Source organism: Neurospora hispaniola (genome assembly GCF_033458365.1).
Source record: "Neurospora hispaniola strain FGSC 10403 chromosome Unknown B0T23scaffold_3, whole genome shotgun sequence".
Lineage (NCBI taxonomy): Eukaryota > Fungi > Ascomycota > Sordariomycetes > Sordariales > Sordariaceae > Neurospora > Neurospora hispaniola.
Window position 1 is genome coordinate 1,832,107 of NW_026944408.1, and position 25,454 is coordinate 1,857,560.

The 25,454-nt window shown below is 52.2% G+C and overlaps 7 protein-coding genes across 7 annotated transcripts; 3 read left to right on the plus strand and 4 right to left on the minus strand.

The window, feature by feature from the left end:
• Window positions 1–195: 195 nt before the first annotated feature.
• Window positions 196–3,651, plus strand: B0T23DRAFT_355499 (alkaline-phosphatase-like protein). Its single transcript, XM_062836156.1, has 7 exons — window positions 196–563; window positions 639–683; window positions 752–1,043; window positions 1,096–1,223; window positions 1,275–1,645; window positions 1,702–2,275; window positions 2,351–3,651. The coding sequence occupies exons 1-7, from the start codon at window positions 346–348 to the stop codon at window positions 3,513–3,515; spliced, it is 2,793 nt and encodes a 930-aa protein (XP_062693962.1). The 5' UTR covers window positions 196–345; the 3' UTR covers window positions 3,516–3,651.
• B0T23DRAFT_355501 (nuclear condensing complex subunits, C-term domain-containing protein) lies at window positions 3,652–8,013 on the minus strand. The gene is made up of 2 exons (XM_062836157.1): window positions 5,127–8,013; window positions 3,652–5,070 (listed from the first exon to the last, which is right to left on the minus strand). Exons 1-2 carry the CDS (start codon window positions 7,801–7,803, stop codon window positions 3,956–3,958), a joined length of 3,792 nt encoding a protein of 1,263 aa, XP_062693963.1. The 5' UTR covers window positions 7,804–8,013; the 3' UTR covers window positions 3,652–3,955.
• A 1,234-nt stretch (window positions 8,014–9,247) lies between these two features.
• On the plus strand, window positions 9,248–11,023 carry B0T23DRAFT_376841 (uncharacterized protein). The gene has a single exon (XM_062836992.1). It carries the CDS (start codon window positions 9,317–9,319, stop codon window positions 10,814–10,816), a length of 1,500 nt encoding a protein of 499 aa, XP_062693964.1. The 5' UTR covers window positions 9,248–9,316; the 3' UTR covers window positions 10,817–11,023.
• On the minus strand, window positions 11,014–14,112 carry B0T23DRAFT_111071 (magnesium transporter NIPA-domain-containing protein). Its single transcript, XM_062831860.1, has 2 exons — window positions 12,989–14,112; window positions 11,014–12,931 (listed from the first exon to the last, which is right to left on the minus strand). The coding sequence occupies exons 1-2, from the start codon at window positions 13,881–13,883 to the stop codon at window positions 11,190–11,192; spliced, it is 2,637 nt and encodes an 878-aa protein (XP_062693965.1). The 5' UTR covers window positions 13,884–14,112; the 3' UTR covers window positions 11,014–11,189.
• A 1,342-nt stretch (window positions 14,113–15,454) lies between these two features.
• Window positions 15,455–17,585, plus strand: B0T23DRAFT_376843 (uncharacterized protein). Its single transcript, XM_062836993.1, has one exon. It carries the CDS (start codon window positions 15,641–15,643, stop codon window positions 17,141–17,143), a length of 1,503 nt encoding a protein of 500 aa, XP_062693966.1. The 5' UTR covers window positions 15,455–15,640; the 3' UTR covers window positions 17,144–17,585.
• An 808-nt stretch (window positions 17,586–18,393) lies between these two features.
• B0T23DRAFT_419245 (uncharacterized protein) lies at window positions 18,394–19,982 on the minus strand (the record flags this gene model as incomplete). The annotated part of the gene is made up of 4 exons (XM_062839698.1): window positions 18,394–19,151; window positions 19,270–19,360; window positions 19,493–19,646; window positions 19,713–19,982. 4 exons carry the CDS (start codon window positions 19,980–19,982, stop codon window positions 18,521–18,523), a joined length of 1,146 nt encoding a protein of 381 aa, XP_062693967.1. The 3' UTR covers window positions 18,394–18,520.
• Window positions 19,983–21,090: 1,108 nt separating this feature from the next.
• On the minus strand, window positions 21,091–24,127 carry B0T23DRAFT_355513 (tyrosyl-DNA phosphodiesterase-domain-containing protein; the record flags this gene model as incomplete). The annotated part of the gene is made up of 9 exons (XM_062836158.1): window positions 21,091–21,782; window positions 21,856–22,070; window positions 22,162–22,304; window positions 22,366–22,426; window positions 22,497–22,570; window positions 22,630–22,667; window positions 22,730–22,908; window positions 22,968–23,138; window positions 23,243–24,127. The coding sequence occupies 9 exons, from the start codon at window positions 24,125–24,127 to the stop codon at window positions 21,479–21,481; spliced, it is 2,070 nt and encodes a 689-aa protein (XP_062693968.1). The 3' UTR covers window positions 21,091–21,478.
• Window positions 24,128–25,454: the final 1,327 nt, after the last annotated feature.

Genomic DNA, 25,454 nt, shown 5'->3' on the forward strand with positions numbered 1-25,454 from the left:
ACTGCGTTAACGCTGTGCTCTAAGTGGGTCCAGCGCCAATCTTACGACGGGAAAGGCCTGGGCTTCTGTGGGAACGGACTTGAAATGGAAGGAACTGAGGTGGAAGCCACCTAACTTGGGCTGAACCTGACTGGCCCCTTTCTTCCACTGTTATCTGCCTTAACAACCTCACCTGTACTTCACAACATCAACACTAATCTATTTTGAACTCATATCTCAATTCCTCCCAGAGTATTTTATTCCGTTCGCGGCACAGAAATGGCCCACGAGTGCAGCTTCTTGGTTTACTGATAAACATCACGGCCCCCTCCGATAAGACACTTTTATGAGTTTGGCGAGTTCGAGATGAGTTTCCGGCGCAATGGAAGCTTGAGCTCCACGTTGCTTCTCATAGCAGCCAATGTGCTGATCCCAGTCGCCATTGTCATATTCGCAACTGGCTTCTTCCCTTATAAGCCTCTTCTACCGGGTCTGGCTGAGTATGAGCCATTGGATGGCTATGGCGAGCCTCCAGAAGCTCCGTTTGACAAGCTGGTCTTCATGGTCGTCGACGCACTGCGAAGGTAAATACATGTCACTGTCGCCAATACCACTCACTCTTCGACCAGTAGCCATGTTAATCCGGTCTCTACATGTAGTGATTTTGTGTACACTACCAACAGTGGCTTCAAGTTCACTCAATCGTAAGCTTTTCAATATAAGGCGCCCTTCTCCGGCTTCAGTAGATCTTTCGTGTTGACATCTCATATAGCTTGATTCGCCATGGTGCTGCAATTCCCTTCACAGCTCATGCCACGTCTCCCACAGTCACCATGCCTCGACTGAAGGCCATCACTACTGGTTCTGTGCCTTCTTTCCTCGATGTCGTTCTCAACATTGACGAAGGCGATGAGTCTTCAAGCCTCGCGTCGCAAGACACCTGGTTGGCTCAGATGAAGGCAAAGGGCACAGGAAAACTTGTAATGTACGGGGATGATACTTGGTTGAAGCTCTTTCCGGGTACATTTGATCGTGCTGATGGTACCACGAGCTTCTTTGTCGCGGTAAATTCTTATGCTTGTATGGCAGGCGTCCGCATTGTGCTAACGTGAGTAGGACTTCACCGAGGTTGATCATAATGTCACTCGAAACATTCCTGGAGAGCTCCGAAACGACGATTGGGATACCATGATTCTTCACTATCTTGGACTTGATCACATTGGACATAAGGGAGGACCGAGAAGGTAAAGTTGCTTCTCCTTCCCGAATAGGCACATTGCTAACTGGCCATATAGCCCTCATATGGTCCCGAAGCAGCGAGAAATGGATGGTATCGTCAGCCAGATATACAAGGCCATAGAAACCCAAGACCACCTCAAGTCAACACTTTTTGTCGTCTGTGGAGATCATGGAATGAATGATGCCGGCAATCACGGCGCCTCGTCGCCTGGCGAAACTTCACCGGCCCTTCTGTTCATCTCCCCCAAGCTCAAGGGCCTTCAGAAAAACCAAGACTCTCCGTTACCAGATGCCGAAGACTTTCAATTCTACTCGACCGTTGAACAGTCTGATCTGGCACCCACTTTGGCTGCTCTTCTAGGATTTCCTGTTCCCAAGAACAATCTGGGTGTCCTGATCCCCGAATTTTTGTCAATCTGGCCGAAGAGTGAGTTGTGAAGTTATCAAACCTTCTGGTTATTCCATATTCTAATAGGACCACAGAAGCCGACCAGGCCTATCTGCTGCATCAAAATGCGCGCCAGATACAAACCGTCATCTCGGCTGCATCGGGTACCAAAACTTTCGACGGTGCTTTACCGGAAGAATCCTGTGCCAGCCCGACGTCCGACTATGAGCAACTGGCCTGTGAATGGCAAGGTCCCTCAAGCATTCTCATGTCTGCGAGAGTTGGTGACGATATGGACTCCCAGTGGGCATTGCCTGTTGTCACGGTAATGCCCAACTTACCTACACAACACTCTGATCCGCATCCGATCCAGCTAACCATCTTCCAGTGGCTTCGCAAGGCTCAAGAGCTCATGAGCGGCATGGCGAGCAACTACGACATGTCCCGACTCATCCTAGGCCAAGTCACCGCCCTCCTCGCCGTAATCTTCAGCCTAAGCGCCGCAATCAAAACCGTCTCCCCGACCCGCTCTCTCACCCCCTTACTGGTGATTTCCATAGCCTACAGCATTATGATGTTTGCCAGCAGCTATGTCGAAGAAGAGCAGCACTTTTGGTATCTAGCAACGAGCACCTGGTTTGGCTACCTCACTCTCCGCGGATTCAAGCAGTACGTCTTCCCCTTTTCTCTTTTTCTCCTTCATTTCACACCCAACCTTAACTAACAACCATCGCCGCCCTCCAGCACCAACACCACCTTTCCCGCCCACCTCCTCCTCACCGCCTTCCCCGTCCTCGCCTCCCTCCGCCTCCTTCGCGCCTGGAACCAAACCGGCCAAAAACACGCCGGAACGCCGGACATCGTCAAACTCTTTATCGAACCCCACCCCCACTTTCTGTGGTTGCTCGTCGGCCTCACCTACTTCTGGACCCACCGGCAGCTCGTGTACTACTCCAACGGCCCCATCCCGGTACCCATCAACTACCCTGTCATGACGGGGCTAGTTTTGGCCGCGTTCACTTTCAAGGCAGCCTTCACGCTCGAGGACGCTCCCGAGTTGGTGGTGGAATTCGTGAAGAGTAGTTTGCTTGATTTCACGTTGATTGCCCGCGCCCGCGCGGTGTTTGTCGGTCTAGGACTGGTGGCGATGGCGGCAATGGGGTTTATACTTTGGGAGATGGGGACCGGGGTCCGTAAACGGTCACCCAAAAAGGTGCCGGCCGAGGCGATCACCACTCTTCAACACCTCTACACCATCCTCGCCCTCACACAAAGCCGGACGGCCAATATCCCGCTCTTTCTCATCTTCAACCTGCTTTACTGGTTCCTGTCAGGCGAGATCGATGCCCCGGACGGCACAGGGCTGTCAACCGTCGAACTGGGAATTTCTTCACTCCTACTGCAGTATGCCTCCTTTTTCGCTATGGGCGGGAGCAACGCGATTTCTTCCGTGGACCTATCTAACGCCTACAACGGGGTGAGCGGTTTCAACGTTATCCTGGTCGGCGTCTTGACGTACGTGGGGAATTGGGCGGGACCGGTGTGGTGGGCTTTTGGGACGGTGGTGCTTTTGGGGAAGATTTGGCGGAGAGATCAGAGACAGAAAAGGTTGGGTAGCGGTAACAATGGGAAAAGAGGGAGCGACGAAAAGGAGGAAAAGGCGGAAGCGAAACAGATGCTTGAAGGGGGGCAAATCAGTCCGTTCAAGACCTATGTTGTCGTGACGACGCTGTTTACCGCGTTCAGTGTCGCGGCGGTTATGGCGGCTTGTACGATTCTTAGGACGCACTTGTTCGTGTGGACGGTATTTTCCCCAAAGTACTTGTACTGCGTGGCTTGGAGCTTGGGGCAGCATTTGGTGGTTAATGTTGGGCTGAGTGGGTTGTTATTTTGGCTTGGGTCATTGTAGGTAAAGTATGAGGTGGTACAATCTTGTCCAAGAGGACGAGCCAAGGAAGGGCCGGTGGTTTGATAGAATGTGTGGATCATTGTATGTTGGTTGCTTGTAGTAGATATAGAGGTTAGATTAGAACGAGTAGATAAATTCTCGAAATCGTTCCTCAGCATCACCTGGATGAGGATATGCTAAAGTTGAAATGCATGGAAGCAAACAAAGAAAGCCTTTTGACATTTCATTCAATGGTATCCTGCAATGTTCGAGGACAAAATAAACCAAGGCGACACGTCTTAGCTCAAGAAGCTCAGGCTTCGACAGCAAGCAAACGACATGAACCAAAGCCAGAAACACAGAGCCACCATATGGTACGTATTGTCCCACCCAAACCCAATCAAGTCGGTTCATATGTAGTTCAACAATCCAGAATGTCCGTCTTTAATCCGTACGCAACCCTATTCGGAGTCGTCATCTTCATCCGACAATAACTCGTCAACAAGCTCATCATCATCTTTCCCTTCGTTCTCTCCATCATCGCCATCACCGTCCTCCTCCTCCTCCTCCTCTTCTTCTTCTTCTTCTTCTTCTTCTTCTCCATCCTCTTTCCCTCCCACCTCATCGTCCTGTTCCTCGTCCTCGCCCTTTTTTTCTTCTTGTTCTTCTTCGTCCTCCTCCTCAATCTTCGTCCTCTCCATCACCGTATCTCCATCACTATCATCCAGTATCTCCTCCGCAATATCCTCCGTACCTGCTCTACTGCTCCGTCCAGCACTCAACCGCGCCTTGGCTTTCATCGCACTAGCCCTCCTACTCCCTCTCCTTCCTGTCGGTTGTTGTTGTTCTTCCTGCTCCTCCTCTTGTTGCTGCTGCGGTTGTACGCTAACCACACTCTGCGAGCTCTGCCTCCTGCTCCTCAGAGAAACGCCTCTCAACAACCTTCTCTGTTCCGTGCTCGGCTCCTGGGCTTCTGTCGCAGTTGGTTTTGGTGTTGTTTCCCGATCACCAGCATTATCATCATCGCCGACTTGCGTACCACCCATTTCCACATCCTCGCCCTCGTCCTCGTTCTCGTCCTCCTCCTTGATGGAGACGGCAACGCTGACCTCTCTTTCCTTTCTCTTCCTGCTGTTAACAGGCGCGGCAGTAGCACCAGACGCAGATGGTGCGACGGAACCGGCTCTGGACACAGCCCCGCCGCCGCCGCCACTGGCTTCGCTAGCCGGAGGCGCCACGCTACCCGCCCGGCTAGGAGCGACGCTGCCTGCCCTGCTGGCGCTTCTTCTATGGGTGGTGGCGCCGGAGGCAATGGAGGCATGGCGGCCCGCGGCGTTGTTGGCGGCATCTTGCTCGGCGGCGGCATCGAGGGCGTTGACGATCTTGCCAAGGGAGACGTGGACCTTGTAGAGGGCGTTGCGGGAGGTGGCGTCGGAGAGGAGGTTATTCTCGACAGCGTTGGTGACGAGGGCGTAGACGTCGCGGATCTTGATGGGCGAGGAGGGGTTGGAGGAAGAGGAGCCGGATGGGATGTAGAGCTTTGCGAGAAGGGCGGCCATGATGCGCTTTTCTTCTTCTGTGTCTGGGTGTCAGTATCACGATTTGGTGGGAGAGGCAACAATGCATACGTACTGGCTCCATTTCCTTGTAGCCTTTCGAGAATATCCTTGGCAAAGTCGAGGTGGACATCTGCCGAAACGGTCTTCTTCTCGGGGTCAAGGCCGGCGCTGAACCCTTCATCGGGGTTGTAGCACTTTCTGGGATCCGTCCAATCGACCAAGCATGCAGCGATGGTCGACATGCTGACCATCTGATCATCTACATCGGCCTCTTCGTCATCCAGGCCTTCGCGCACATTGTACAAGGTATGCAGGGCATCCAGCGCAACCCGGCGCATCAGATCCTGGTTTTCTGGCCGCGAGTAGCAGAACACAGGCAAAAAGTAATTGAGTGCCTGTCTGACGCTCTGGTTCTCTGCACTGGCGGGCTCGAAGTACGCGATAACAAGGGTCTTGAGCAGCTCCGCAGATACGTCAACGTCACTAACGACACGGCCGAGCAGGAGTTTGGAGACGGCCACAGTAGCGGCCGCCTGGACCTCGGGAGATCTTCCGCCAGCGCGCAGGGCCTTGACGTAAACCTTGAGGAGATTGGTGTTATTCGAGAGCAGCTGCGCGCCGTGCACATTGAGAATATCGGTAAGAATATGCAGGGCGGTGATCTGGAGAGCAGTGTGGCCCTTTGCGAAGAAATGCATAAACAGGGTGAGGTTCTCCTCGGCAAGCGAGCGGTCGAGGAGCGAGCAAAGGCCGAGACAGACGAGACCACGCTCGCGAACAGGAGCCTCGTGGCTACGCACGGCGGGAACGACGAGGTTGTTGAGCATGGAAACTAGATGGTCGTTTCTCTGGAGATTGCCGGCGACATTGGTGAGCATGCACTGCACAATGTGGAGACACTTCATGTTGATCATGATCTCCTTGATGGCCTTCTGAGCCGCCTCCTCCTCCGACAGTTCAGGACCCTTGTTCTTCTTTTTCTTAGATTGAGAATCTTCGTCGTCGCTGACCTCGGATCTAGCTGAGTGAAAGGACTCGTTGTCGTCAATGTCGCCTTCGTCAGGAACATCGTCAACGATGGTGTCGTGGACGTCAGCAACGGCTTCAAGTACGATACTGCAGAATTCCTTCTCGCCGGCAGCATCGGGGGCGCAAAGGTCTCGTAGCACCTGGACGGTGAGTTTAGTGACTTCATCGGGGAGTTCCGGGATAGAGAGGGTTTGTCGTAAAAGGGCGAACATCTTGCGACGGCCAACTTCATCCGAATAGTCCAGGGTAAGGGCGATGTGGAGAAGCTGCTCGACAATGAACTCTTGCTCGACTGTGTCTTCTTCCTCCTCTTCATCTTCCACTTCCTGCTCATTGATCCTCTTGATGGCATCAATGAGCACCTTGACGTATCGCTCCAAGTAAAATGCGAGTTTGGTGACTTCGGGTAGCTTCTCGTCGACGAGGGACTCGTATTTCCCATTACCCTCGTTCCTACAGAAGTCGTTGAATGTCCGGGCGACAAACACGGATTCCGAGCTGAGTGTCTCCCAGAAGTTATCATCGAAATTGACTGCGTTTCTGTAGTCAGCACGGCCCTCCCAGAAGCCCTTCATGGCTTCGAGAGCGACACCGTTCTCTCCTCCAGAGTTGACAACATCAATGCGCTCCAGGAGCTCCAGCAGAGCCTCCATGCTTGGGGGTGATACCTCGGAAGGCTGGCCTCCTTCAACGGGGGGCGCAGTCCCGGCGCAATCCTCGATCCATCTTTCACGAAATAGGCGGCAGGCGGCCTTGCGCACATTTTCGTCTCTGTCGCGTAAGCCCCAGCGAAGAAGCTTCTCTCTCATAGAGAGTGACAAATGACGGAAGTCGCCCAGCGCAGGCAGAAGACGGGAGTAGACAGCGCGCCGCGTAAGCGCATCTTGGTCGCGTGCTCGTTCCAGCAGGTATGGCAGGGTCGTTGGCAAGATAGGCAGGTTAACCAGGAGAGACCTCCTCACATCGGCACTAGGGTCGTTCTGCAAGACTTCGAGGAGCTTTTCGAGAAGACCGGTCGATCCATCATCGTCGCTATCGTCGGAATTCGGTTCGCCCTCGATCTGGTTGCCAGCCAAGCGTCCGAGACCCAGCACAGCCTGTGCCCGGACCATGGCCTCCTTGTCGCGAATCCTCCTAAGTAGACTTGACCGTAGCTTCTGGAAGAGATCGTCGTCAATCGCGTCGAGGGAGTTGATGATATGAGATATGAGCTGCGTTGATCGATAGCGCACGAACTTGTCCTTGGCGATCATCAAGGGAAGGACGGTTTCCATCAAATGTCCGGTAAGTCGGGTGCTGGGTGTCTCGGGCATGGTGCTGGCGTCCGGGTCGGCTTCGCCGAGAATTTCGTTATCCTTCTCGACGGCATGCCGCAGGAACAGACCGATGAAGCGCACCGTCTTCTCGCCGACTCCCTCGCTCTTCTTGATGGGCATGACGCGCAGGACACAGCGCACAAACTCCTTGTTGAAGTCATCTTCCTCGAACTCGTCGGCCTCGGCGGGCTTCTTCGTACTCGTCGGCTCGTAGCAGCATGCTTCTTGTATCTTGCGCAGGGTCACGGCCAGCTTGCGATGGGATGCCGTGGTCTTTTGGGCGTCGCGGAAGACGGTCGCGACTTGTGTGCGTAGCGCATTGTCGGGAGTATCCAAGGGTGCTTCTGGTACGACCGAGGTCTGGCGCGCCCCGCGTGTCGCTCTCGTCGATCTGCCCGGCGCCATGGTCGGCAATGGCTGTTGGTATTAGCGGGGCCTGCGCAGCGGCAGTCCTCTATTTGTATGCGATATGGAAAAGGTACAAGTAATCCAAGCCCAAGATATAAGAAAACAAGCAAAAAGAAAGACGGATGTGGGGTTTCGTAGGATGGCTTTTGCAACTGAACGGGAGGGGATGAAAGTGACACTATTCGCGAATGGAGGTTAGGTTGTTTTGTTTACTTTGCACTGGGCTGCTGTGAATTTCCCTAGCGGCCCCGTCGTCAGCGGGAGGGACTGTCTGACCTGCAGAGGGGTCGCGCTGCTCGCTGCGCTGTCTGTCGCAGAACGTACCCTGCTGGTGCCCTGAAGCTGCCCTGCCTTGAATGGCCCGTCTGTGCGCCCCGCCTTTCCTTGAGTGTGGAAGCGCGCGAAGAGAGAAAAAGACGGGCTCAGGATCCTGCCAAGCTTGAGGAAACGATAAGCTCCCTTGTACGTCCTTATCGGGACTCCACCTCGAATATTTTTCTTTGGGCGAAGGGTCCAGAACTGTGGTCGCTGGGGGAAGCTGTACACTCGGCGATTCCCATCCACCATTTACGCCTTGAGAGGGTCTGTTTCCTTCACTTTTGATTTTATTTGTCTGCTTTCTCATTTTTTCCCTATTTTCAACAACAACAACACCACCTAACAAACACATAACATCACAACCCGATTGCTTGCAATAATGGGCAAGGACGGGAACAAAAAGCGCCAACGCGAGGTGGACGAGGAGATCCCAGTTGATCCCGATGCCATCAAGGATTCCGATATTGCTGCACAGAACCCCCCAAGCAAGAAAGCTAGAGTTGAATCCAACCGCTCTCTCTTCATCCGACAGCTGCCTCCAAGTGCCACCGCCGAGTCTCTGACCGAGTTCTTCTCCCAACATTTCCCTGTGAAGCATGCCACCGTCGTCCTCGATCCCAAGACCAAGACCTCGCGCGGCTATGGTTTCGTCACCTTTACCGATCCCGAGGATACCCTCGAGGCCAAGGCCAAGCTCAACAACTACCTGCTTGAAGGGAAGCGCCTGAAGCTCGACATTGCCGAAGCCAGACACCGTGATGCTAAGAAGACCGGACCTGTTGTGTCCAAGGTCGCCGAGGAGAAGCAGAAACGTGCCGAAGCCGTCGCCGAGGCCCAGAAACCCAACAAACTCATCATCCGCAACCTGCCATGGAGCATCAAGAAGCCTGAGCAGTTGGCCGAGCTGTTCAAGCCATATGGCAAGGTCAGGTTCGCCGACTTGCCCAACGACAAGGGCAAGCTCTCTGGTTTCGGTTTCGTCACCCTCCGGGGTCGCAAGAATGCTGAAAAGGCTATTGAGGCCGTCAATGGCATGGAGGTCGATGGCCGCCCATTGGCCGTCGACTGGGCCGTGGATAAGCAGACATGGGCCCAGCAGAACGGCGGACAGTCGGACGACAAGAAGGAGAAGAAGGACAAGAAGGTCAAGGAACCCAAAGACAAGAAGACAGAGGAGGAGGAGACTGCTGGCATGACACAGGAGGAAAAGGATCTTTACAACTTCTTCAAGAGCCAAGGCGAGAACCTCGAGAGTGAAGATGAGGAGGACGAAGACAAGGACAAGGAGGACGAGGATGAAGACGATGAAGACAAGGACGAAGATGATATCGAGGAGGACGAGGAGGAGGAGGATGAGGAGGAGGAACAGAAGCCCAAGCGGCTAACCGACAACTCTCTAACACTCTTCATTCGCAACCTACCATACACCACCACCGATGAGCAGCTGAAGGCGCACTTTACCCGGTTCGGCGGCATCAGATACGCCCGAGTTGTCAAGGACAAGGCCACCGACAGGCCAGCCGGTACCGGTTTCGTGTGCTTTTTCAACGAGGAGGAGATGAAGGCCTGCCTCAAGGGCGCCCCCCGCCATCAACCTACCACCACACTCGTCAAGCACTCCATCCTTCAAGACGAGACCGTCGATCCGGAGGGCAAGTACACGCTCGACGGGCGCATCCTTCAAGTCGCCCACGCCGTCTCCAAGGACGAAGCCGAGCGTCTCGCCGAGGCCTCGGCCGGTAAGAAGGACAAGGACAAGAGACGCCTGTACCTCCTGAACGAGGGCCAAATCACACCCTCATCTACGCTCTTCAAGGTCCTTACCCCGGCCGAAATCAAGATGCGCGAAGCGTCGGCCAACCAGCGCAAGAAGCTGATCCAGTCCAACCCGTCGCTGCACCTGTCGCTCACCCGTCTCGCGCTGCGCAACCTGCCGCGCAACATTGGGTCGAAGGAGCTCAAGGCGCTCGCGCGCCAGGCCGTCGTCGGGTTCGCCAAGGACGTCAAGGAAGGCAAGCGCGCGCCCATCTCCAAGGAAGAAAACTCGCGCGGTGGTGAGCAAGACAAGGAGAACGAGCGCCTCCGGAAGCTCAAGGGCAAGGGTGTCGTCAAGCAGGCCAAGATCGTGTTCGAGACGACCACGGGCACCAAGGTGGACGAAAAGGTCGGTGGCGGCAAGTCGCGTGGCTACGGCTTCATCGAGTACTCGTCGCACCGCTGGGCGCTCATGGGCCTGCGCTACCTGAACGGGTTTGCCGTCAAGAACGAGCTGGGCAAGACGCAAAGGCTGATTGTCGAGTTCGCGATCGAGAACGCGAACGTGGTGCAGCGGAGGAGACAGGGTGAGGAGAAGCAAAGGACGATGACGCCCGCGGAAAGGAAGGCAGAGATGGAGGAGAAGAAGAGATCCAAGGAGGCCAAGGAGGCATACAAGGCTGGAAGGAAGGCGGATAGGAAGAAGGGCGCTAAGCCTGAGAAGCCTGCTGGGTGGAACAAGGGCAAGGATAAGAAGGGCCCGGCTGAGGTGACCAAGGCCGCAGGCGCCGCTCCGGCGAAGGAGGTGAAGGCTGAAGATATCAAGGTGGATAAGAAGGGCAAGAAGAGTGAGATGGTCAAGGAGGCCCTCATGACCAAGATCCTGGCGAGGAAGAGGCAACAGAGGAAAAAGAAGGCTAACAGGGGCAAGAAATAAGCTTGGGCTCTTGGAGTTTACCTAATGTAGGGAGAAAGAGTGTTTTTTTTGCTGCTGGCCCGGAATGTTAAATCTTTTATGTCATTACCAAGGCCTTTCCTGTTTGCTATCTAAGTATACCTTTATCACGATCAAAAGCAATCCCTCAGCGTTTTCCAACACCTCTCAGTCTATTTCCGCCGTGGACACTAGTGAAATCTCGGTTGCAGTTCTTGACCAAGACAACGCTCAATAAGATTGTACGCCCTCTACATGCTATTATTATATAACAGAACGCCTGTTTGCCTGCTTTGTTTTTCTCGCTATGCTCGCTTTCATATAATGCTTTCTAGAAAACCGAAACAACAAATTTTCCACCCTTTCCCACCAACATCTATACAGCAGCACTCCTCGTCGTCTCCAACCGACTTCCTTGCCCTTCTTCATCACCCTCAACCTCTCCATCTTCAGTTACTCTAGTCTCTCCTCCATTTCTAATAACCCTGAAGTTCGGATCCGTCCGTCTCCTCTTCATTCCCATTCTGCTCCTACTACTAGCATTGGGCACCCGCATTGTCGGGTTCGACCCGTTGTTACCACTCGAAGTGGCAGCGGTCGCGCTCGTGCTCACGTGCGAGGAACCACCACCACCACCGCCACCCATCCTCCATCCACCACCCAACAACTCGGCCAACGTCCCACTCAAACTCCTCGCTCGTCCTCTTATCCCTTGGTCTCCATGACCTTGCCCTGGACCTCGCTGTCCCTCACCCTTGCTACCGTTACCGCCTAGTCCGGTAAGATCCAGCAACGGACCAAAAGTACTCGTACTCCCCACCGCTGCTGACCTTCTTCCCCGTCCCCTACAGTTTTCCAGGTCAAAGTACCCGTCGTCATTGTCTAATTCGTCCTGCGGTACGAACAAACTATTTCTCAGCCCGGGCCTGCTTCTTCGACCAGCTATCCTCCTCTGCGTAGGCGAGTCATTTTCGGCCGTCATGCCGAGATGGGGGAGTAATCTGTCCGCTACCACGGCGCCAAGAGTGGAAGAGAAGGGGGAAGGGGAGATCATGAGAGGGTTACCGCCAGCGTTATGGTGGTGATGATGGCCGTAGTGGTGGACGTGGGCGTTGAAGGCGCGGTGCGATTGTGATAGGGTGGAGGAAGAAACGGGTGCGCGGGGTGTGGCCGGTCGCGAGGCGGAAGGGGGCGTACGGGTTGCGGCTGAGGAGCCGGCAGCAGGAGAGGAGCCACAGGTGATGGTGATGTTGGGTTGGGGTGTGGTTGAGAGGAGATCGGTGCCGAATTCGTCAGAGGAGACGGGGATGGAGAGGATGGTGTCTGAGGAGATGGTGTGTGGGCCGATACCCGGGTGATGGTAATGTGCGTCGATTTCTGGGATGTATTCTTCACTTCTGTTTCTTTCTTGGGAAGATGCCGCCCTCCAGGGGTTGCCGAGTAACGGCGCGTCTTCGTTGTCGTCGTCGTCTGATTCTTCAATGAGAGTCTTCTGAGATTTGGTCCTAGTGTGAGTGCGCGAAGGAAGGCCTGTATCCTCCGCCTCCTCTACTGCTGATAGGGGTCTGACTGAGGCTTCTTTAAAACTGATACGCGACGATCGTCGGGATCTCGTAGAATCACTACGTCTGCGAGAGGACTGGCGGGGTGTATGTGGTGATGAGGTCGCGGCGACGATTGCCGCTGCTGCTCCTAGCGTTGGGCCTTGTTCTGCAAGGCCAATGGTTTCGTCAATGCCCTCGGCGTCGGAGAGAATCTCTTCTTCCTCCTCTTCCTCATCATGGTGCGGCCTGCCGCTGGTAATGAGGAACACGCCGAAGAAAGTCAACATGCAGCCGCCGATAAATCTGAGCACTTGCTTGCTGGTTGTCCTCTCAAAGTCCCGATAGAGGACGGCACTGCCGATGATTACAGATAGTGTAAACAGTACAAACTGGACGGGAATGACCTGGGTAGAATCGAAACGCCGGAGCGCCTTGTTTACATAATGGACTTGCATGACTGCGGTGAAGAGCAAGACAAATATCAGAACGTATGTAATCGGTGTGGTGAAAGCGCCGAGAAGAGTAGAGGAGAGCATCGATGAGACACCTTTTGTAGAGAGGGCAGTATATCCGCCTGTAAACCCTGAGTATTAGCACCAGGCAACTGCTGGTCAATGAGTGATCTACGTACCAAAGAGACCGACCAGACCCAGATCGATGAGGATGGTCCGGTTTCCGTACCTGGGGCTCGCCCACATAAGGAGAACAATCAAGGAACAGCTAAGGCCCATATAGATCTCGAATTCCATGGTCGTGATCGCATCCCATACTTCGTGAGGCCCCATCTTGGTCTCCTGCGACTCGGCACTCAAGACCACGATCACGGCACCGGCCACGGCAATGAGTACACCAAAGAAGTCTCGCCGCCGGAAGACCTCTTTGAAAAAGATGGGCGCAATGATGCAGTTGGACACCAAAGCAACGACGCCGAGAGGACTGACGACGGAAGCCGGAGCAAAGCCATAGGCCAGGAAGTTGCCCGTCTCGCCCACAGTGATCAAGCCCTGGCCTAGCCACCAGTACGGATCCTTCAGATATGTAGTTGTGACCTTGATCTCCCCACTCGTGGGAGTCGAAGACTCGGACCAACCCGAGTCTGTAGAATCAGAGGACCGTGTGAGAGGCTCGGTTTCGTGGGCATCAATGGCCAGGTCGCTAGTGGGGCGGCGAGTGGTGTCCTTCCTCGAGAGAGCCCCGTCAGACACGGGGGCTGTGGTTCCGTATATACCTCCACTTCCAGAAATTGTCCCATTCGCGTTGGCCCTAGCCTCCCTGAGCGCCTGCTTTGCGCGCCGTCGTATCTCGGCCCGGTGGTGATTCAACCGAATGTGGGCATATCGTTGGACATTGAGCGCCAGAGCTATTAGGATGTTGCCGCAGATGGCGGTGATAATGCCGATCAGCGACGACCAGTTTTGGCCCTCGTCATTGCCGTGATCGCCTCCGTCGGCTGGCGGGATATCGACGTCAGGTAAGTATTCCATGGGCCACAGACCGGCTGCGGAGGCAGGAGCGGGCAAGCGCATGGTTGCCGTCGGGGTTGTTGTCTATACGCGGTTCGGTACCGGTTGGATTGGAGCTTGGTTCGGGATCGGGATCGGGATCGAGGTTGTCGATGGAGCGGCGTCCTGGTGAGCAACGCACACGGCTCGCGGCGTTCAAGGCTCACAGTCGGAGGTCATGGAATGTTGGTTCGCAGGTGGGAAGCGCATGTGAAGCAATCGGTTGGCGAGATGAGACGGCGGATCATGCCCTGCTCCTACTTGTATAGTATAGTAAGCCGAGTAAGGTTTCGGTTTCAGTAGTGGTTGTTGACTGTTGACTTGGGGTCTGTTGTCTGTCCGTATGGTGTCTTGACTTTTTCGCCGAGGCGTTATGTTCGTCGGTCGGTTGGTTGATATGAGTAAGGAGAAAATAGGAAGGAGAACAAGAAGTACTACGGTTGAGAACAGGAACCTCGGAAATGTCAATGTCTATTACGAGACTAGTGTCGCGGTAGTCGCAGTAGCTGATCGGACTTTAGAGTGGATGCACCGTGGAGGGTAAAATTGCAGCGACAGAGAAGGAGACTGAGCGTCCAAGTCGCATTTCGAGGCTCAACAGAGGGACGACGGGAATGGTGATTGTCGAATGCGCAGCCCGAGTTGTGCGCGAGAGTCCGAACCTTACACTTATGGTTGTCATACGACATGGTTATTTTAGACTGGAACCCTTGAGGAACCCGCGACACTAACAAATTGTGCGCTACAGATTCGATGGCGTCGCTAAAATGGATGCCGTTACTGCCGGGGTTCGCTGTTGCTGCCAGGAATAGCGCCTGAACCCTGGCTGCCCGGCGAAGTGGTTGTAAAAATAAACCGAACATGGACAGTTCAGTTCAGCACGGCTCGCTTTGGCTGGGTAGGAAAGGCTGAGGCAGCTTAGGTACATATAGCGTCTGGGGGACGCTTTCACTTTCTGTAGGCTCCACTTCCATATCGCTATCGGTCGGGTAATTCCAGCGATTCCAATTTCCAGGCTGTGAGGTGGTGGGGCAGCTGCTGTTAACGTTCTAGGTTGTTGTTTTTGTTGTCTTGAAAATTAACTCCCGTCTTCAGCTCTTCAACCTTGCTTCACTGTCTTTTCCGTGCAGTGACACTACCTATGAACACTTCCGTCTCAACAATTTGTCATGTGAAAGAACAATTGCTTAGGGCTACTCGAAATGGATTGTTGTCGGCGTCAAGACTCTACCCCCCCTGAGCCTCTGAATGGCCTTCCTATATTTTGGACCTTTGGACCCTGCCTGCTGCCTGCTTATCAACACCACCTTTAAACGCTAACACTTATACATAACACTGCACCTGCATACATGTCTGAGACTGAAATCAACCTTAGCCAAGTTCAAACTACAAAAGAACATCCCATGATACTCGAATCTCTCGGGGATATATGCACAGTAAGTCTATGCCGTTGTGGGAATACCTAGAGGTACTCGTTCATTCTCTGTACCTAGGTGCTCAGACATAGACACGTAGCCGTAGAGGTACTCGTCTGATATCAAAGTACGTACCTCGGCTGTCCCGTGCAACAGAAGCATCTAGAGAGTGCCACTGAGGTCATTCCAAGGTACAGTGGCATCACAGAAGCACAAGCTCCAATTCCCCACCCCAACACGGAAACAACAACCTCAACTACACGTCAACCTACAAGCTACATCACCTGTTCTTCACTTTCCCCTCTTCAACTCAGACAAGTTCGTTTCCCATCAAAAGAAATTTCGATCCACCACCGGCAAATCACAATGCGCGATGACAACGACCCGTTAAACGACTTTCTGAAGCCCTTCAGGAAGTTCAAGGAGCACGTCGACGACAATATCGGCGCCGGCTTTCACACTATTCTCGACACGATTCTATACCTTACGCCGTATCAGCTGTCCAGACGAGATGCTCCGTCCTCACCAGCCCTGGGCACCGACATCACTCGGGGCAAGAACTTACCCGATATCCGTGCCTATGAGAAAAATAAGGACTCTGAAGAACTGGAGCGTTATCTTGACGAGCTGCAAAGAAATGGCACCAACTACTTTGAAGCAGCCCGCGCCTGGAGGCTGTTTCTGCTACGCTCCAATTACTCCCCGGTTCGCCTTTCTCTCGAGCTCGGCTGGAAACCCGTCCCGAAGGGCCTGACTCCGGAAATGGATCCCAATCAGTTTGGATGGGAGGACGCGTTTGAGGATCTTCTTGCCGAAAGCTCGGCCAAGCCTATGAGGAGTCTCGACTCCCACTGGTTCACCAAACAATACCCTCTCTATCCGAAATACCTTGAACAGAGCAAGACCGTGACCCCGGATATGCTCCGAGCACTTGATATGGACCAGAGAATACGCTTCCGCAAACTTGACGAGGCCTGGTTTCCCCTCTACTCTCGCCTGTTCGTTGATGCCTCCGACCGCCGCTACTGCTCACCACGCAGTATGGACGAGTGGATTGAATGGAGAAAGGCGGAGGCGGAAAAGGACGACTTCCACTACAACATCCTTTCTCAGCTTGTGTCAAACCTCGGAATCGACGCTTCTCGCTGGGCCGACAAGAACAGAAACCGGGACGAAGCCGTTCTAGAAATGCAAGGACGCATCATCAATGATGTCAGCAACACGCTTGGCGACGTCGTTGACATGTCCAACGGCTTCTTTGACAACTTGACATGGTTCATCAACAAGTTCGACCGTGCGTTAACCGAGGAGACAGAACGGGAATCGAAGAAGAAATTGCAAAGGCCCAGCTCGAACGACAAGAAGCATCCTGACACAGAGCAGGATTTGACCGATGTCATCTTGTCAGCTTTCAACGAGTCCAACCGTTCACTGAGCACGCTGTTCAAGTCTTTTGCGAACGAGCTCAAGGACACTAAACGCTTCTTCGATGACTGGATCGATTCTCGAGATGTTGACAGTCTCACCAAGTCTTCCGATACCGCTGTCACTACTAGAGACAACAGCACCGTCACCACCACCACCACCGAGAAGGACGGGGTGACCGAAGTTGTCAAGAAGCAAGAGTACACCGACGCATCCGGTGCGGTACATGTCAAGCAGGAAATCATTAGGAAGGATGCTGAGGGCAACGTTATCAGCAGATCGAGCAGCCACTCGGTCCAAAGTAAGCGCTCTTGGTCTTTTGGCAACTTCGGTGCTGATGAAGACGCCAAGTCCTCCCTCGCCGAGAAGGGCCGTGACCAGGACGGAAACACTAAGGATGATGACGGCAAGGATGGGAAAAAGGATGGGTGGTTCTGGAAGTAAACCTTTCCGTGATGACATGAGGTCGCCTCGTCCATGTCTCACTAGTCGAGATGACAAGAATGAGTGATGCTGTCACATCACGTTCTTGTGTGTACATTACCTGCCTATACCCCTTTCCTTCCTTTTCTTTACACGAAGCCGATGACACTTTCTAGTATATGACAAATATATAGCCGACGAGTCCATGTTAAACACAAAATTTTCCATCCACTATCCGGCTCAATTGTCCTTGTTTTTCTGGTGTCGCATGTTACCGAGGAATTTCACTAAATATTCCGTCTAACAAGTGTTCAGAATCCATTGGAAACACAGAACCAACGCTGGCATATAGTCATCTAGGCAGCCATGTACACGTAAAAGATGATAAAGACAGTGAAGAGAAGCTTGAACTAAATGACAGCAACGCACAGAGCAGACATGGAAAGAAGAAGGAAAGAGATGCTCAAAATCCTATTAGATCAGCTTTAGCCTGGTACCTCTTAATCTATCGTGCCCGTCTTTCGTCTCCCATCTCAAGACCAAAGGCGACTAGCGACTGTAATATATATAAAACTTCCTCAACTTCAACTTCACGTTCGCCCTTAATTTTTTCCCTACCTTCCAAGACTCTGACGAATTGCGTCTACCCTCCCTAGTACCATTCATGTACCGGGCAATGAACGGCCGCCAGCAATAGTTGGCTCGATGACGACCGGCGAATTTCTTGATGTTAAATACCTTCCTCTTCGCTTAGTATCAGTCTACCTTCCATCCCATCTTCAGACTTTTCATCTCCCTCGCTGGTTAACCAAAACCTCATACACGCAGCACTGATGAGGGGTATATTTGTCATTTCGATCGCGTCAGTCTGCAATGCCTTCTGGGGTTGATCGCTAGAGTGGTGGTGATATTGCTCTCCCTCCCTACGCCCTCCACCCCGTTCCTTGAGCCCCGCCCCCAAGGCACTCGAACCAGGATCGTGCCATTTCCTTCTGTATCCTTTTTTTGCTGGTTTTCTTGTATTTTTGGTTACTTGAAAGTTGGGATTACATTTTCTGCCTGTTTGCTGTGCTGCCCTTTGAGGTGCCCATCGCTGTTGTAGGTCGAAGCGTGGAGGTGAAATGAGGAGAACAACGACTCGATTGACCATCTCGGAGGCCAGGCAAGTTCTAAAGAAGAGAACAATTGACGGGATGTTGAGAGCCAAGGAGTTACAGCTGCATTTCTTGAGTTGTGAGCTTATCTGAACTCAAACCCATCTCTAGCTACCTAGTTAAAATCAACTACTTCGCTAGCTGGTATACCAACAAAAGAAATCGAAGATGTGCGCTTGTTACGACTTTACCACTTCTGCCATGACCTCACCACAAACCATTCATATTCCAGCCACGTGAAACATCACCCAGGAGCAGTCAAAGGTGCGCCTTCACCCGCTGGCCCAACTTCCTCCATAGCCTCCTCATCCTCCTCGTCGTTTTCCTCCTCCTTTCCAGTCTCTTTCCCCTTCACAACAGGCCTCCCATCCCCAATAGCCCCTAAGTTCTTCCTCCCCTCTTCTCCCACGCACGTTTCGAAAACATACCCAGATCCAGTCCCTTCTCCAAGAAACGTCCCCAACTTCAGATCCGCCTCCGTAGTAACCAGATGTCCCCTCTTCTCCACCACCTCCTCGCGCATGCGATCGATGAAATATCTGAAATGTGACCGTTTCTCATCAAAGTGTCTATCCGGAAGTAAGACTTCCCGAGATCCAGGCCCCCTTCCACACTCAGTGCCAAATGATATACCCCACTGCTGGAACACACTGAGCGCCAGAAGCTCGTGGTAGCCGAGGGAACACCCACTGAGAAGGTAGTAGTCGTGGTAGGGACAGAGATCTTGGTCATGCATAATTCTGACTTCCGGGCTTTTTGGGCAGGGAATGTTGATAGTTGGAAGAAATTGGTGGATATTGACGTGATCTGTGGTCAGATTGCAGTAGAGGCAGGTAAGCGGTTGAGAGAACTCGGGCCAGGGGTGGCTTGGGATGCTATATATTGTAAGTTTCCTTGTCCTTAGCTTGTCGTGTATGTAGAAAATTCTATGTTGACAGGAGAGAGCTGTAGAATGTTGTCGGATTGGGGCGTGTGCTGGACATCGCAACGTACCAGGCAGAGAGAGTGCTCGAGCCTTTGGGAGCATGAAGGATATGCCTGTACCGTATAAACTTTTTCAGCTTCTTGGCGTCTTGTTCGCGTTCTGGCCACAAGTAACAACAATCGATTAGTGAACTCTTGTTGCATACATAGAATCGTAGGCCAATGACACAGCGCGCACATGACCAATGACCTGTCAGAAGCCATGATGAAAGAAGGAGTAGAAACAACTTACTCAGTCTATAATCCATCGGCGAGATTTTCGTGGCAAGCCTGTCGGCTTCCTTGGACTTGGGTCCTCGCAGCTTGAGAGCGGAAAGAGTTCTGAACTTTCCTGCTCTCATAGCACGAAGAAGACCTTCTTCCGCGGGATTCAACGATAGTTCCTCCTAAAAGTCATGTTCGTTGCGCATCCAAGTCTTGTGAGTAGAAATCCGTAGTGTAATAGGTTCCACCCTGAAGACGGTCAATGTCTCTGGCTCCTTGAAGACAACTTGCGTGCCATCAAAGCAGATGTCCCAGGTCAGCTTGAGGGCCAAGTCAACGAGCCAATCAACATATTGTTTCCATTCAGCTACCCTCTGGTTGTTTTTGTTATCGTTCTTCTTTCCCGGATTCGTTGCCTGGGGAGAGACCTGTTTCTTGAGCTTGAAATATTCTTGAGGGTCGGCCTGCTCCTGAGAACAGGCCTTTTTGGGAACGAAAGGTGTCTTAAGTGGATTCATGTTTAGAGCAATGTTCTTGATATGCTGCTTTGCGAGATAATATCGTATAATGGAATCGAAATGTAAACGACAGAGCCGGTAGACCGTTCAGAAGAAGCGAATGATGTTTGGACGGTTGCCGATAGAGCCGACTTGAGTTTGAACCAGAAGACAAATGGAAGTTGATGTAAACTGCATGATTGTGTCGAGCGAGGTTCACTTGGGTACCATTCTTCTGGGCAGAAAAGGAAAAGGCCAGGTCGGGTACACCTTCTCCCTTTGAAGCAGGGCGTCAGTTTGATAAGAACCCTCCTTCCTCTGATGATAATCCTCCTTTCCCATCATTATCTTTCGGATGGCAAGGGCACAGGTGTAGTCGAGTATGAGCCTTCCTGGGCAGTGGATGGCAGGCACAATACTGTAAATTTTGGGAAGGTGCATTCAAGTTGTGTCGCTAGGAAGGAGGGGTATTCATATGGATCTAGGTACCTACCTAGCTTGCAAGTGGGCTCGCGGGATCATCCTACCGATAGTCTCGTGTTTTGAATGATCACTCAGTTTGTCCCGTATTGAACTTACCAGATGAGAGGTAAGCGTTAGCTACCAAGTCTGCTTTGTCCGTCGCGATACTATTAGGTACTGAACTTACATTAGCCATCAACCGTTCTGTTCAGCATCTTGTGGATCCTGAGAATATCATTGTTCAAATCATCGGTTTGGTACTTGTTATCAGTTCCACCAACGCACAATACAACTGTGCCCTGGCGGCCGTCTACCTCCCTGGCTGCCTATGTGTACCCCAATGGGTAGGTAGTCCTTAGAGTTCTCAACTGGAAGCTGTCATCAACGTCAAAGACTGACCCACAATTAGGGCCGTTCAGTTGGAGCTAAATCCGTAATATCCAATCATTTGTCTACTTAAGTCCCGATCGGGAAAGAAGGGTACGTACCTCCAACCGTTCACAACAACGACATCATTCCAGCGGCCCTGTCAATATAACATCCTCGAGTTCTTAGATTATACAATCCAAGCTTGACGGGCTCGTTGGGATAATTCGATCTGGCAAGTGGAGAGAAGGACGGTCCAAACACACCTAGCACCAACATACAAATCGAACGGACTCAGCACCACGGCAGTCGATTTCCAACCTATAGAGACCTTCAAGCATGGACTTCGAAGTTTACTATCTTGGGGAATGTTGGCGGAAATTCCCGATTGCAGTTGACTTGCACGGCGGTCCGAACAGGAGAGGCCAGTGTCCCTTGTGATGAATGGTCAGTCTTTTTTAGCATCACTTGTAACTCCCAGCGATAATATTTGGCAAGCGAGTGCTGCCGTGAATGCGAACAACAACAACAAACGAAAGCATCCAGTTCCATCCTGACACTCAGCCCCTTACAAACCCTCCGTTCCATGTTAAGTCAAGTTCAAAAGCCATGATAACAGCCCTGAATAAAGACTCCGCCGCGCCCATGTAATGCTCAGGAGTACTCCTCTCCACTCCAAGGTGCCCCAATCAAAAGCCACCAAAGAAGAAAGGACTCTTCGATCCAGTAAACGCAAGCGGAGATCCCGGTACTCGCATCGGAATCGGTACGTGGCCCTCAAAGACTCCCCACGACGAGTCATCGTCCATTTCTCCAGGCACAACTGCTTTGCCCTTACCCTTGCCATTGCCCTCCTCCTCCTGCTTCTCAGCAGGCACCGCTGATGACGAACTGGCGACTGTAGTAGTCCCAGCAGGAATGAGAACACCACACTCCCAGTTCCGGCAAGTAATCTTGAACTTTTTGGTGCTACGATCTTTGATGAGTCGGCCCCTGATGAAATCATGAAAAGAGTTGGTTAGATTCTTGGTCAAATTTTGGGATACTTGGAACCTCACAAACTTACCAAGCACTCTCTGAAAGATTCGCACTGCCAACGTACGCGAAACCGCTCACAACTGTCATGCCAGGTTCGTTTTTGGACTCTTCCGTCCTCCTGACAAAGATCATCTTATTGTGCATGAGCATGCCTGGTCTCGTGGAGACGCAGTCTCGCAAGACTTCTCGGGGAAAGGTCGGTGCCTCGAACCACTGTTTCTGAAAACATATAGTCCCGGCGTCCTGTCATGGTCATGTTATTATCAGGTCGTTGACGTAGTATGGAGAAGAAGGGAATAGCTATTCAAGACAGGATAGGTGGCTAGCGACTGACCTTTGCTATACTAGTTCGCACCGTATTCTTTGATGGGAAATATACCCGAGTGTGTTTCCTGACCTCGACAGCCCCGAGATCTGGCGCTTCCTGGCCCTTCTTGCCTACTGGCCGACTCTCGAGCTCTTTGATACCAGAGTCGCCTACTCCGTGTTAGCAACGAAGCGGGAGTACGCTAGTTGTATGTTTTGGGAGATACTTCACCTTGACAGGCGTAATATAGCGCTTTAAGTAGGGAATCTTTGATGGATCCCAATGATGCAGCCTGTAGTCCAGTCATCAGCAAACATGCTGTAGTAGAAGCTGAGACACAGAGATAAGCGCAGAGAACCCACTACGACATCCATCTCAATCGTCTTTGTTGTACCAAGATCTAAAGCCTTGACAGAACGACCAAGCCCGCAGTAGCCTGGCAAGAATGAGGTTAGCTTATGCGATAGCTGTACAGCTATAATCTGACAAATCTACCTGTCCTCCAAGCTTTGTCATCAACGTGAGAAGCAGCGCTAATTGTGAACTTTTAGTGCCTCTTCGATTGTCTTTATTAGGGTTTGGTGGTCGAACTCACATCGAGTGAACGAAACCATAGCGCCTCGTTTCCGTCCAGTCATACTTCTTCAAGCTTCTGATGAGACCATCATCCAGCTGCTTGGCCTTGAGGAAATACAACAACTCCTCGCCAAAGGGGGTGAGCTCTCTTGTCACGTCTGGATCATCAAGGAGAGGGAGGTCAATGATGAACAGGATCTGAGAGGGGCCTTTAGTAACTGTCGCGGCTCAAGAATAACTGGAAGTAGTAGACTCACGTTCTCCATATCACCCGTCTCACCCCAATCGAAGCTCACCAGATTGGCGCTGGGCACAACGATGCGAAGATGGTCTTTGTACTTGAGCAGCTGAAGCTTCGAATGCATGCATCCCGAACCGTTCATGGGAACAAGATGCTTCCGCACTGTTGGGAATCCATCCAACCAGGTCTATGAGGAAAGGAACACGTTAACCATGTCATGACTTTTTGAGGTGAAGAAACATGCCAGCCTGCCTCGGGGCTTCCAGAGGTATCCCGATTCCCTGAACCTACACTGATTTGTTCCCCCTGATTAGGGGCACCCCGACATAGTATCAGTTTCGTCTTCATCAAATCCAGCTTGTCAAACAGCCACGCCTCATCCAAGATAAACGTGCTCAACACTGCCAACTGCAGCTTATCCTTCTGGAAGACTTCTTCGATCGTAATGTCATCCCCCTTCCTCGCTTGACCACGGACCCACGTTTTCTTGACTGCACCGTGGGGAAACGAAAGTTCTGTTTTTGGTCTACTGCCGCTTGTGGTGCCGGCAATGGAGGATTTCTCCGCACTTGCTGCCGTTGCTGCCACTTTTCCTTTTCCTGACTCTGACGGATTTGCTTGCTGCTTCCCGGCTTTGACCATGCGGCCCGTGACCGGCAAACTGCTGGACCCTTGAGAGCTTGCCGTCTCGTCTTCATCAGACTCAGGCAGTAGCAAATCGGCAATTGTTTGTGGACCAGTAGCATTGTGGTAGCTACTGGTCGACACCTTTGAACGTTGATGGGGACGGGCGGTGGTCGGACTGGGAGATTCCAAAGCTGCTGAAGCTGGTCGTTTGTTCTTCAAGCGAGCAAGACGCTCCTCTTCCATCTTCTTCCTGTCAAGGCCGAAAAGTGCTGATACACTGTGTGCCTGGGCAGAGGTGGTAGAGGCTTGTTTGCTGGGTGGGGATAATTTGGTATCCTGGGCGGCAGGCTTTAGTTGAACGGTGGATTTACTCTGGCTTCCATCGTCGTCCTCATCGTCCTGTGTTAGGTCAATTGTAGCGCTTGACTTCCCACCAGCCTGCGGTTTGAAAGGATCCTGGCCAAGTGACAAAGCGATAGCGACGCGCAGTGCTTCGTCATCGGATGAGTCCTCGGCATCATTGAACCGTGCGCCCTTGTGGCCGGCCATTGCATATGCCGTAGGTAAAGTCGTGCAGAAGCAACAGAAGTAGTGCGATTGAGATGAATAGTGTTGACGGCCGAATAGGTTGTCGTGGGATGAGATCCTGGCGGGACGCGTAAAAATGGTATTTCCAAGGTGCGTAGGATGTGACTGCGAAAAGAAAGCTGCGACAAAAAGAGAGCGAAATAATCTAGGAGAGTGGAAGATGAATGTTGAGACGAAACGCGTCATGCAAGGTTAAAAAAAATAGGATAGCCGTTCCGTTCGTTCAGTCAGGGAAAAAAACTCCCAAGGTGTTCTTCGTTGGGTAAATAGGCAAGAGCGGGAGTGTGTTTGTTGGACAAGACGAATGAAAGCGGGGTGTGCGAATGTGAAGCAGAGGCCTCATCATGCATGCGATTTGAAGATGGGGACAGGACACTCAGCATCTAGGAAACTCGAGCATCATGGTGTTTCGACGACAATAATCAGCACTGGAATGGCAAGATGCGAGCTGTTTCTTTCTATCGACTTTAATAGATTTCTTCTTTCGCGACTCACGTCATCCCGTCGTTCGACTTGGAGTCCACGCACCCGATCGTTTTCTGTCTGATTGACGCTGCTGTGTCCAACACAAAAAGGGTTAGGGTTATCACTGATCAGAGAGCCAGACTCGGACATCAATATCAGATCTGTGGGTAGTCACTACACCCTTTCTATTTTCCATGCATGTCCGCTTTCTCTGTACGATTGGACATTTTACGACCTCTAATGATTCTACGCGATGTCCTCCGAGTGAACTGGGTAAGAATCAGCCACCGACTTCGTCCTGCACAGCTGACAGATAATGAGAGTTTGGCTGAACCAATGTGGTGGAGGGTATAAATGGTTTGAGACATTCCGAAACTGTCTAACTACTTGTGCTATCTAAGCTGGCAAACCAAATATCACCCTCCAAAAATATTTTTTTTTGTTGTTTTTCGATTTATATGTTGTATACGTGCGTGTTAGATAATGCGTCGTGGTGTGTGGCGTGCAAGTACCGGGTATAGTTCGCTGTGTATGTACGGATCCCATTGGCGTAGGGTCCCTTTCGTGCCTTTCCTTTCCTGACTTCCTAAAAAACCCCCGGATATGATGGTCTTCGAAACGTCGTCCGATTCTTGACAACTCCGAGTTTCCCCTTTGTTGAACGCCCATGCTTCTATGCGTATCATACCAAAACCCCCCTCGTACAACAGGCCACGCCTGCAAATGAAAATAAGGGTCCAAATCCCGCCCAACTCCCAATGACGGTATGGGTATCACCAAAAACCAATGCCGCAATGCAGCAAGTCAAATGGACCACACTCGT

Excerpts from the sequence above, each read along its gene's own strand:
- B0T23DRAFT_355499 (XM_062836156.1), top strand. The coding sequence starts at position 346 with ATGAGTTTCCGGCGCAATGGAAGCTTGAGCTCCACGTTGCTTCTCATA. Across the intron at positions 564-638 it reads GTCGTCGACGCACTGCGAAG|TGATTTTGTGTACACTACCA; the intron begins GTAAATACATGT and ends CTCTACATGTAG. Across the intron at positions 684-751 it reads GGCTTCAAGTTCACTCAATC|CTTGATTCGCCATGGTGCTG; the intron begins GTAAGCTTTTCA and ends CATCTCATATAG.
- B0T23DRAFT_355501 (XM_062836157.1), bottom strand. The coding sequence starts at position 7,803 with ATGGCGCCGGGCAGATCGACGAGAGCGACACGCGGGGCGCGCCAGACC. Across the intron at positions 5,071-5,126 it reads GCTACAAGGAAATGGAGCCA|AAGAAGAAAAGCGCATCATG; the intron begins GTACGTATGCAT and ends ACCCAGACACAG.
- B0T23DRAFT_376841 (XM_062836992.1), top strand. The coding sequence starts at position 9,317 with ATGACACAGGAGGAAAAGGATCTTTACAACTTCTTCAAGAGCCAAGGC.
- B0T23DRAFT_111071 (XM_062831860.1), bottom strand. The coding sequence starts at position 13,883 with ATGCGCTTGCCCGCTCCTGCCTCCGCAGCCGGTCTGTGGCCCATGGAA. Across the intron at positions 12,932-12,988 it reads GGGTCTGGTCGGTCTCTTTG|GCGGATATACTGCCCTCTCT; the intron begins GTACGTAGATCA and ends CAGGGTTTACAG.
- B0T23DRAFT_376843 (XM_062836993.1), top strand. The coding sequence starts at position 15,641 with ATGCGCGATGACAACGACCCGTTAAACGACTTTCTGAAGCCCTTCAGG.